Raw genomic sequence first — 12600 nt, forward strand, 5'->3', positions numbered from 1 at the left:
TGCTGGTTTAACAAGGTTGAATAAGAAGGCATTAATTTTTTAAAGTTTATTAACCAGAGGTGATGTAAACAAAGGGTAATAATGTTTATTCCAATTTAAGGCACGTTACACGTTACAGTACCGACTGCTACTATTTTAATCCTATAATAAGTGGAAATACTTTTTATTTGGTATTTCATTGATGACTAGTAATTTAACAAAAAACAACAAAATAAAGCCATCGAAAAAACTGAAAACTTATTGTCGGTGATTAATTGCATGGTTACACAAGTTCAGTTAATATCACCACTAACAAAAACGGTAATAAATACCCTCACAAAAAATAAATATTTACTTAAACGGTAAATAAAATATTAAAAAATAAAACAAATCTCTTAAATATCTGATTAAAACCCACTTAACAAAGGCAACTACTTAGTGCTTATATACAAAACCAACATTCAAACCGACTGTTGCGATTGGTTCAATTTCCGTACAGGCTGTGGCGACATCTACAAAAAACTATTACAAAACAAACAACCAGTCGTACCAACGTACCCAATTGAGCTTCGTCCTTGACACATTATCCGAGTACCGGTGCACAGCCGCCGTCGTTGTGTACACTTTCCTGACCTCTGGCTCAGTCATTGTGACCTTGACCTCACCCTCTGACACCTCCTTGTCCATGTCCCCACACGAATTAATATAAATACTCGTCGTATACAACTTGACCTCCTCGGTACTAGTCGACTTGTCTAGAGACTTTCGTGGATTGGCAGCACTGTCGAGCTTATTCTGCGAATTACGTAACGCGACTTCGTCGCTAGTCTTCGTCTCATCGTCTACTTTCGGTTTCTTTTCGATTTTGATGTTTTTTGGTGGAACGAATTTGGGCATTCGAGACACCCAATGGTCGGTTGAGGAACCCACCGAACTGGTACTAGCCGCACTGCTGGTACTCGAACCAACATTACGACGTTGGTAAAACAAAATATAAGCGCTGTTGTTGACTAAGAGGGCGCTGATGTCGTCAGTTTGTTTCGACAAGTTGGTGACTTTTGCGTCGTCGTAGAGGTACCACTGACTGTCATAGGGGTTTTTACAGGCGGCGGTATAATGACCGGTTTCGATATCACTACCATGATGGTAGCAAATACCATAAAGGTCGTACATATTGTCGTTGGCGTTCGATTGTTTCCGCGTACGTTTAAACGGACTCCACCCATTGGTCATTATCATCTGGTCATCGGCGATATTTTGGCCCTTGTTTGCCAAATGGGGGCTCATATCGAGATTATAAACCGGAAAATCGACCATAGTTGTCAATTTGGCGCTACTACAGCCCCGTAAAGTTTGCCTAAAATTGAAACAATTGAATTCAACTGTCAAAACTTTCAAATGTCACTTACTGTCGAAACCGTTTAAAATGCACGACTAAAATATCAGGCAACGACCACAAATCTAATGTTTTCACCACAGGTTGGTACTGCTGACAATGGGGGCACCTCCACGCATCCGTCAAAGTCTCCGCTTCGGTATAATCCGTCAAACATTCCTCCAAAGTCAAAGGTGCGCCCCCTTGTAACGCTTGCGTTTTCAATTGTTTTACCGACGAATGTTCCTCAATAACATCACTATCATCAGCAATTATCGCATTTTTGGCACTCTGTGAAAACTCGATGACAAGTTTGACATGTGGGGGCCCACCTTCTTCGCTACATAAAGCTAATGCTTGATCAACATCCTCCATAAAAAGTGGATGCTCGAGCTCAGGTTCGAGGTAACAAGGAGGCTCGTTATCGTTACAAGCGGGATCCGAAATGCGTATTTTGAAAACACCCTTCGGTTGAGACGACGTGAGAATGTCGTCGTGGAGGATGGGGGCCATCTCTTTGAGGAGGAGTTTCTGGAGGTCCTCGTAGGAGGTTTCGCGGGAGACTTGCATCGTATAGGGGCTGCCTGCAAGCAAACTTTTATGTAAATAACTCACACTTAAATTTAGATAAAATTTCCCGAAATAAATGTCATTTGTTATTTAACGAGGTGAGATAAATCGGAAAAGGGCAAATAACTGAATTGTTTATTTGTGTTATTTGGAAATGTCAGGGCGATTTTTATTATGATTTTATGATTGTCGTTAAAATAATCATAGGAAAAAAAGTAACAATAAATGGGTCATGTGTGGACAATTAGCAACAAATCATCTTCATTACGGCCAAGGTCGTGTGCGTAATTTTTATTTGATTGGACGACCTGGACGTAGCGAAAAAAATAAAGTCTTCATTTGTCGAGAAAAAAGCAGGATTTTAGACCAATAAAACGTAATTTATATCAGATTCTTTTCTAATAAATACGTTTGGGGCTAATTTCCCTGCAAAAAAACACAGTTGAATTGACAGATTTCTCATTTTAACAAAAACAAATGATATAAAAATTTCACATACGTTTGAGGCGGATTTACTGTTAAAAACTCAGTTGGCTTTGTCAAAATACCAAATTTTTATTTTGACAAAGACAAATGACAAATTCTGTCAAATTTTCACACGTTTGAGATAAATTTGCTGCTAGAAAACATAGTTGTTTTTATTAAAATAATCGATTTTTCATTTTAACAAAAACAAATGACACAAATTCTGTATTTGAAGCGAACTTCTTGCTAAAAAACACAATTGGATTTGTCAAAATAACAATTTTTTTATTTTTACAAAGACAAATGACATTAATTTTGTGTTTGAGGCGAATTGCTTGCAAAAAACGCAGTTGGTTTTTTGTCAAAATGACAGATTTTTCATTTTACAAAGACAAATGTCTCAATTTCACATACGTTTGAGACAAATTTCCTGCTAAAAAACACAGTTGGCTTTATTTAAATGACAGGTTTTTCATTTAAACAATAACAAATGACATCAAATTCTGTCAAATTTTCAAATAAGTTCGTTTGAGGCGAATTTCCCACTAAAAACAACACAGTTGGCTATAGATTTTTCGTTTTAACAAAGACAAATGACAAATATTGCAAAGAAACGTTTTTAAGACGAAAAAACTAATAATATAAACTCTGTCAAATTTTCACATACGTTTGAGGTGAATTTCCTGATAATAAACACAGTTGGCCTTGTCAAAATGACAAATTATTCATTTTGACAAAGACAAATGATAAATTCTGTCAAATTTTCACACGTTTATGGCGAATATCGTGCTAAAAACACGAAATTAAAAAAAATAACAAAGACAAATGACATAAATTCTGTGTTCGAAACAAATTTCTTGCTAAAAACGCAGTTGGTTTTGTAAAAATGACAGATTTTTAATTTCACAAAGACTAATGACATAAATTCTGTCAAATATTCACACGTTTGAGGCAAATTTTCTGAAAAAAAACACAGTTGGCTTTGTTATAAAACAGATTTTTTATTTAACAAAGATAAATGACATAAATTCTGTCAAATTTTCAAGTGTTTGTTGCGAAATTTCTGCTATAAAACACAGTTGGCTTTATTAAAATGACAGATTTTTTATTTTAACAAAAAGAAATGACAAGTTGTGTTGAAACAAAGTTCCTGCTAAAAAACACAGTTGGCTTTGTCAAAAATGACAAATTTTTCATTTTGACAAAAACAAATGACCGAATTTTGCACGTTTATGGCGAATGTCGTGCTAAAAATACAGTTGGCTTTATTAAAATGACAGAATTTTTATTTTAACAAAGACAAATGACATAAATTCTGTGTTCGAGACAAATCTTCACAGCCTGTCAACTTACCGAACCTCTTGAACCCATCCCCCTCTTGAACCACATTAATCCAACACAACAAAATATAAGCACTCGTCGTATCCTCTTCCAAATCCTTCAATTGCGCCACTTCGATGCAATAAATCGGATCAATTTCACTTATAATATTCACCGATTGCGTATCGGTAAAAGTTCTCAAAAATCCCGCCTCCCCAATCTCGGTGATTAACATATTGGCACGTTCGATGGACGTGTCCGATTCGAGGATATCCCTCAATTCCGAAACGGTAGCTCCCGATGGTAAACTCAAACCGATTTGGACCTGTCTCGGTTGCTGCGACGTATACAACACCTAGAGAAAAAAAAAATTAATGTCTAGATCGGAAAGTTAAGGTTTTTTCTCACACTCACCGTGACATAGATCGATTGTTTGCTGAATTGGGGCAATTGCACGGAGATACATTGGAACGGATCGAAGGTGTTGGATTGGGTGCGGCAACGAGAACAACTCAACGATGACCGGTATTGGGCCTGGAATACCCCCTGGATGAATGAATTGTTGCATCGTTTGTAATTCTCGAGGGTTTCGGCGGCGATTACCTCGTCCGAGCGGCCGGAAGTCTGAAAAAATTCAAGAAAAACGTCAACCAAATTGCCCAACTCGTTTTTTTTTCTTTTGGGCCTCTTAGTGTCGAATACTATTTCACCCAAATAAGTAAAAATCCCAGTCGCCTCTGTCAAAATGACTCAAATTATACTAAATTTTCATAAGTTTGAGACGAATTTCCTGCTAAAAAACATAAAAATGACAGATTTTCTATTTTAACAAAGACAAGTGTCAAATTCTATCAAATTTTCAAGTACATTTGAAACGAATTTCTAGCTAAAAAACAACACAGTTGGCTTTGTCAAAATAACAGATTTTACATTTTTCATTTGTTTGTTTGGTTTTTTTTATGTAAAAGTGGATGTGTATTTATATGCCGTTAAAAGAAAATATTATTATTATTAACAAAAACAAATCACAAATTTAGTCGAGTTTTTATAAGCATTTCCTGCTAAAAACACAATTGGCTTTGTCACAACGATGGACTTTTCATTTTAACAAAAACAAATGAAATAAATTCTGTCAAAATTTCACATACGTTTGAGACAAATTTCCTGATAATAAAAACACACAAGTGACAAATTTTACATTTTGATAAAGACGAATGACAAATTCTATCAAATTTTCATACGATTAAGGCAAATTTCCTGCTAAAAAACACAGTTGACTTTATTAAAATGACAGATTTTTCATTTTAACAAAGACAAATGACATAAATTCTGTCAATTTCTCAAAATTATTTGTGGCGAATTTCCTACTAAAAACGCAGTTGGCTTTGTCATAATGACAAACTTTTCTTTTTAACAAAGACAACTGACATAAATTCCGTCAAGTTTTGTGTTTGAGGAAAATTTCTTGTTAAAAAATCGCAGTTGGTTGTGTCAAAATGACAGATTTTGCAAATGCAAATGTCAAAATTTCACATTCATTTGAGACGACAAATTTCCTGCTAAAAACACAGTTAGCTTTGTCAAATGACAAAATACAATTGGCTTTATTAAAATGACTGATTTTTAATTGGACAAAAACAAATGACATAAATTCTGTCAAAATTTCACATACGTTTGAGGCGAATTTCCTGATAATAAACACAGTTGTCCTTATCAAAGTGACAAATTTTTCATTTTGACAAAGACAAATGACAAATTCTGTCAAATTTTCACACGTTTAAGACGAATTTCCTGCTAAAAAACACAGTTGGCTTTATTGAAGTGACAGGTTTTTCATTTAAACAAAGACAAATGACACAAATTCTGTCAAATTTTCAAATAAGTTCGTTTGAGGCGAATTTCCCACTAAAAACAACACAGTTGGCTTTGTCAAAACGACAGATTTTTCATTTTAACAAAGACAAATGACAAATCCTGTTTAATTTTTAAAACTTTTGAGGTGAATTTCCTGTTAATAAACACAGTTGGCTTTGTGAGAATGACCGATTTTTAATTTTAACAAGAACAAATGACAAACTCCGTCAAATTTTCACAGCCTCCTAGTCAACTTGCGCAAATACTGTGTGTTATTTGTCCAACTCGGACAAATAAAACAAAACAAAAATCAATTACAGGAAATCGACACAACTTTCTTCACTACAAAAAGTTAATTTTTTTCACAATAGAATTTTTATTATGCGAATGCAATGATGTATTTTTCATCCAAGCGTTAATTTTTATTGTTACTTTCTCTTCACATTTCCTCGACATATGAAATTATAAATGTTTATCCGTGTCGTAAAAAGCACCGGAATTCAGAAAGTAGACCTCAAAACTCCACCCAACAATTTCAGAAATAATATCGAATAAAATAAATACTCCAATCACGTCAACCGATCGATTTGTTTGTTATTTTTTCAACCATTCATAATAATTAAACACACCTTGAAACCTGACGTTAATTAATCACCTAGACGACGACGATGCTTAAATTTAGGTAAAATATCACGTCATAAAATTGTAATCAATCCATGAATTAAAAAAAACAAAACAAAACAACACAGACACGCAAAGCGTTCATTAAAATTTAGGTGCACCAAAGGATTAAAATTACAATAAATGAACCCAAATGGGCAATATTTCAAAACTATGACAAATGGCAATGGATTATCTGTTATCAACCGGAAGGTGTGACTAATAAAAGATTATTTTGTATTGACAATTTTTCCGGGATTGGCTATTGACCGAAAAAATTGTTATAATGTTGGTATTAGTCACAACTGGAAGAGAAAAACAACAGAGTTATTCACAGGTGGCATGATACGCTTCAATGATAAGTTGATTTATTAATAAACAGTAAAATATGCATATTTTCGTGCAATCAAGTAAGCATGTGTCAAATATTTGTAACTATAGCAAAAAATATAAATTGTTGATGATGATTAATTCAAAAAATCGTATTGTTGTAAACAAATGACAAACCGATAAACAAAAAAATTCCCACCGACTTTTCCATTACCAAAATTTCATATTACATACAAGAAATAAAAACCATGACCAAAGTGACCTATGATGTCAATGTTAAGTTGGCAGTATTGACACAGACCACTTTAATCGAACGCATTACAACGAACATTTGTTTACATTTTACCGTTTATCTAATCATCATTTTCTTTAACATCCAAGATTAGAACATGTATGTAATACGATTGTCATATCACCGACTAACTTGATCTCAGTAAATTAAACTGACACGTGATTAAACAAAGATATTTATATTCAAGAAATAAACGTGATAACAAATCACGTAAAATAATTTTTTTCAGAATAAAATAAATCATAATAAGTAAATCGATTTTTACTCTTAAAATTGCAATTGAATGAAGTGAATATTTTGACAATTTTTGAATGAAAATGCCCTCGGCTCGCTTACGTCACCTCTCGGATCACCTACAATTTCGGAATTAAAAAAAAAGTTGTTTGTTCCGTTGAGACATAATTATTCTTACTTAATTACAACTAATTATAATTTTTTGACCACTTGACAACTTCCGACAGTCCACAACTTCCTGCGGACGACCGTTAATAAAATCAGCATAATTCAATTAAGTGAAAAATTAAATTAATACAATCGTAGGTGTTTATAATGCGCTTCTTTTTCGGAATTTTTAACCGTTTTCGTTACCAATTAGAGTCAATTACGAATAATTAGATCACAAATGAAGGAAATTTGTTGTTATTGAAATTTCAAGTTCGATTAGATATTTTTTTCTATGATGTTTTGATCGTTTCCTTTCTGACGGCGTTTGTAGGTTGCGGTCGTGAATGATGATAAAAATCTATCAAGGATGACCTACTTCCTAGCTCATTCATAAGGGAGAAAAATAAATAATTAAAATTTAAATAAACAGACAAAATTATCGATGACTTACAGAATAAAATTCCTAGACCTAAAAGATCCAAGGTTGGCTACACAATTAATAAAAGTGCACAAAATTTGGCCACCCAGTCGGTCACGAAAACTAGAAATCTTTTCTCACAGCCAATGCGATAAATCAGGCAAAAATCCGCTCCCTTCTTTTGTCTATTCAAACGCCACGAGTCTGGAATGCGAAGAATGCGACTGTGAATCGATTAAAAGTTCGTCTCGAGCTCGACTTTTATAAATATAAAGCGTCCCCTCATCTCCAAAAGAATTTTCTTCCTTCGACAGGAAACGGACGAGTTGAATTACGACTTGCGTATCCTCTCGTCGAGGGGAAGTCACGTGTTTTATGACCAAGTGGCCATGACACGATTTTTGTTTTTTCATGAGCAACGCGGCGAACAAATTTTTTCTATAACGGTGCCCGTATTATTACTCACATAACGAAAAAAATCGACTTTCTCTTTCAGTGATTTACATAAACAAACTCTCCAAAACGGAAAAAAATAAAGGTCGACGGTATTTTTATCAAGAAAAATTCTACTTTTGGAAAATTCTCATAACAATAGAACTATAATTAAAAACGAATTGAGCAAATTTCTAGGTTCAGAAGTCACGCGTTAATGACGATTTGGTCTAGAAACGTCGAGAAATGCCGATTTTGTAACACTAACTAAAGTTTATTGACCAGATAAATAGATTAAAATAAATATTGCGCTGTATGCAACAGTTTATTTCTAATCTAGTTGGCTTAATATTTTTTTAATGTGTGTGAAATTTGAATATTAAAACAGTTTTACATCATTTTTTTTAAATTAAAACAGAAAATAATGCTTTATAGCCACCTTTTGTTGACACTGTTTCTATGGCACAGCCAACTAAACTACTTTTTTATTTCATTATCATTATCATATGGTATGACCTGCAGTCATAAATCACAACGAATTTTTTTTATAATTGTTGACTTAATTGTTAAACACAGTAATCAAGGTCACGAGTAAAAAAGTGTCGGTAGTAATAAAAACAGTAAATATTACATAAAAAAACTCTTATCGTAGTTGGCAACGACACCATAACAATCGTGCTTTCCATTCGAAAATTTCTCTCATTTAATTACGATTAAACAAAATCTTATAAAAATATGAATGAATTTCACAAATCCTATTAAAAATGTCAACTTTTTAGACTACACTAAATTTGTAGTAAAACCCCAAAATCGGTCACAACAATCGACGAATAATTCAAATTTGCTTTTATTTTATTTTTTTAATCAGATCAATAACACAATAAAATTTTTAGATGTATGTATAGTTACCGCCAAGGGATATATTATAGCCTTGACGAACGTTATATACAAATAAAATTTACTCACTTTTTAATTATTTATTCCAATAATCTAAAAAACTTACCACATGTACAGGCTGTTTTTTTAATATTGCGAAAAATTTCAACCACATATTCTACATGAAAAAATAACACTTAATTTCTCAAATAAACGATAGTCATATAAAACTTTGTTACGGATATACAGGGTGCTAAAGTTTCATGAAAAAAATTAAACTCCATTAGTTCCTACAAGACCACTTAAGTTATTTTCATAAAATTTTGCAGGCTTTATGAGCCACTGAAATCGCTTATTTTCCGACAATTACTTTTATCTTTACACTGACCAGTGTTATTTTTCGATATAGAATATGTGGTTGTAATTTTTCGCAATATTAAAAAAAAACACCCTGTAGATAAAAAAAAACGATATTCTGTATAAAAAAAACATTAAATTATAGCCTTTGGAAGTTACAATTTAACAAATTATCTCAAATTTGATTATTAATAATAAAAATAATAACCAAAAATCTTAGCTGAAACACGCTGTATAATTCAACATACAGACACATCAAAAAAACAATAAAAAAAACAGTTTTAATGTTACTTAAATGTTAATTTGATTATTAATAATAAAAATAATAACCGAAAATTTTAGCTGAAACACGCTGTTTAATTCAACATACAGGAACATCAAAAAAATAATCGAAAAAACTAGTTTTAATGTTACTAATAGAAACTCAAAACAATTTTTTAAAGTAAGTATCGCAGTCAAGAGTGCTCTGAAAATTAACATATGTCCTAAATAGTAACTACAACACCTGTCAGTTATCTATCAAATTTACCAACTTTTAAACACATGATTTGCATCAAATATTGATTAAAACTATTTTTTCCGAGAACGAACTAAAAGTCAGCATTGACAACACTCTTTTGTCATTTCATTAAACGTGACAATCTATAAGACATGCGTTCATAAAATTTTCATAGGACACTTGACCACGCCTTTATTTTAAATATGTATGTATTCATGGTAACAAAAAAAAAAAAAAGACCAGCAGCGAGTAATCATTTTTTTGTTAAAAAAATGAACTATTATGTAGTGTACATCCTGACTTAAATGATTTTTTTTTTAATTATTCTGGAACCCTGTATACAGGTGTGTCAAAAAGGCCGATCAGACATGACATGTCAAGTCAGGTAAGATACTAGGAACATGGAGAAAATGTTAAAAAAATTATATCTATGAAAATTTCGAAGATATGCGAGTTTCAATTTTGCAAAGGTCAGATAATAAAAAATTTGACAAACAGAATTTTTTAAACATTTTTTCCATGTTCTTGGTATCTACCTCACATGGCATATCACGTTTGTCCGGCATTTTTGACACACTCTGTATATTTTGACGCAATATTCTGTCAATATTGACAAAGTGAGATTAAAATTTAGGAATTTTACAAAACAGAGACACTTGTGAAAAAAATGAAAAATAAACTTTCGCTCTGTTCAATTCAATTATTTGACAACTGACAGTGACGATTTCTTTTTAAACTTAAACAAATATCACAAATCATGGCCTTCTAGCTCAGTAGTGGATTTAAAATTTACATATACTCAACTCTGTCCAAATTGTTTATTACAAAGTAAACAAAAACCACTTTTATCAATGATATCGCTCGTGTTTCACGTTACGAAATCACTGGAAAAACTATATTTTTCCGAAATCGTAAAAAACTGGGTCAAAAAATTCAAATGACAGTTTTGACAGTTTTATCACAGGCGACTCGAAAAGTGAGATCTCACCTTAATCAACTTATACTTCTTCTTGGAAGCCGTATTAAGGTCCTCGTGCACCTTATCCAACAGCCACTGTAAGAACTCGAGGGCGTCGTGTTGCTGATTGCCCTTGTACTGACTCCCATGTCTTTCCACCACTTGCTTGAAGCTGGTGCTGAGCTCGGGGCTGTACTGACAGGCCCACAACGCCTTCAAAAGCAAAGCCAACTGTTCCGTAATCTCGCCCTTCGTCCCGAACTTCTTCGAATTGAGTTTATTCCGTCTCGAAAGGTCAATTTTGTACCGATCTAGAACGAAATACTCTGCCAGGACGTCCGTATGCGAGATGCATTGCAGCACAGCGTTGATAAAGCACGTATTCCCGTGGTTTTTGAGGCCTGTGACGCCGGGCGTGTCGTCGGGGCCCCACGTCTGGAGCCCCACAGGCGGCACGCGCGAGTCGCCGTTGATGACGGGGACGCCCCCGATGTGCTGGGCGATTTTGTTGATGAATTTGCGGATGGACGGCCGTCTGAAGACTCGCTTGTCGTCGGGGTCGGACTCCTTGGGGCGCCGTTTTGCGGTGTTGAAGGGGTTTCGAGGCAGGGTGAAGGTCCGTTTGAGTTTGGAGAGTTCGACGGATTGCTGAATGGGGGAGTCGGGGAGGAGTGTCATCGTGTTGTTGAGTAGGTCGCCAGCTGATGTTGATTTTATCACAAGTGGGGGAGTTTCGCACATAATCACATCATCGGAAAGGGTGACTTTGCACCGAGGACATTACGAGACACACTTATCACAAGACGCGCGAGAAGACACTTGTCAAATGTCAGCCATTTGTCAAAAGTTGAGAACAAGCGTGGGCCAATAAGAATGCAGCACTGACGAGACATCTACTGGCGAATCAACTACCACTGTATCACTGGTTGCAAACATTTTAAATCAAAAAAATTAAATGTTTTAATATAGTCAACTCTTAATACACAAACATTAAATTGTTTTTTTTTCTCGTTGTTACAATTAACTGAACCAAATATTTATAAAAGTCCTAACATTAATAAAAATCAGGTGCTTACTTTAGCAATTATATAAAAATTTAATAAAATTGGTTATATAATTTTTATTTTATAAAAACTATAAAAATTATAAACGGATGAAAGTACAAAAACAAAATTAGTTATAATACAAAACGTAAACTAAAAATTAAATTATTGTATTCTTCGACACTGTCAAAATTTACGGTTTTTCTCCCATGTAAGGAAGTTTTGACAACTGTTTGGCATTTCTCAATACAAAATGTCAAATAATTTTTATCAGATTTAAAGCACGTTTAAGCCTTGTTGACGCTAAATCGAAGAATAAAATGTTGTATTCCACTCGTTTGAGTGTAAATTGGTCGCTTTATTCCACCTCGTGGTTTAAAAATCCACTCGGTCAAATAAAGAGTCCGATTTACACTCAAACTCGTCGAATAAATAACTATTATTATTATAAAATTAATTTACAAATATTTTAGTAAAATATACTCTCACCCTTTTAATTTATAAAATTAAAACCCCAAACAATAGTTTTTTGAAATCTAACAAAAAATTAATGGCTTTATTAAAAGTTTTCAAAACGTTAACACGCATTATTTTTGATTTCGTAGTTCTCATTGAAGTATACAAAATTTACAAATTTTAATAATTAATTTAGGCAACACACTATACACAAGCTATCTGTTATTTATTACTCTTATCAGTCATGGAAAGTAAAATATTTGTATAACAATCTACGCATTAGTCATTTACAACAAAAAAAAGTATAAATTCAAATTAAAACAATTTATAAA

General features: G+C 33.3%; 1 protein-coding gene across 1 annotated transcript; it reads right to left on the reverse strand.

Annotated features, from left to right (window-relative positions):
- Positions 1–65: 65 nt before the first annotated feature.
- On the reverse strand, positions 66–11632 carry LOC123016184 (ubiquitin carboxyl-terminal hydrolase 43). The gene is made up of 6 exons (XM_044416418.1): positions 10800–11632; positions 4124–4333; positions 3743–4064; positions 1389–1938; positions 538–1336; positions 66–491 (listed from the first exon to the last, which is right to left on the reverse strand). The coding sequence occupies exons 1-6, from the start codon at positions 11508–11510 to the stop codon at positions 441–443; spliced, it is 2643 nt and encodes an 880-aa protein (XP_044272353.1). The 5' UTR covers positions 11511–11632; the 3' UTR covers positions 66–440.
- Positions 11633–12600: the final 968 nt, after the last annotated feature.

Source organism: Tribolium madens, unplaced genomic scaffold (assembly GCF_015345945.1).
Source record: "Tribolium madens isolate multiple individuals breed KSU strain unplaced genomic scaffold, Tmad_KSU_1.1 Scaffold_1;HRSCAF=32;Tcas5.2_LG8, whole genome shotgun sequence".
In the NCBI taxonomy this organism is placed as follows: domain Eukaryota; kingdom Metazoa; phylum Arthropoda; class Insecta; order Coleoptera; family Tenebrionidae; genus Tribolium; species Tribolium madens.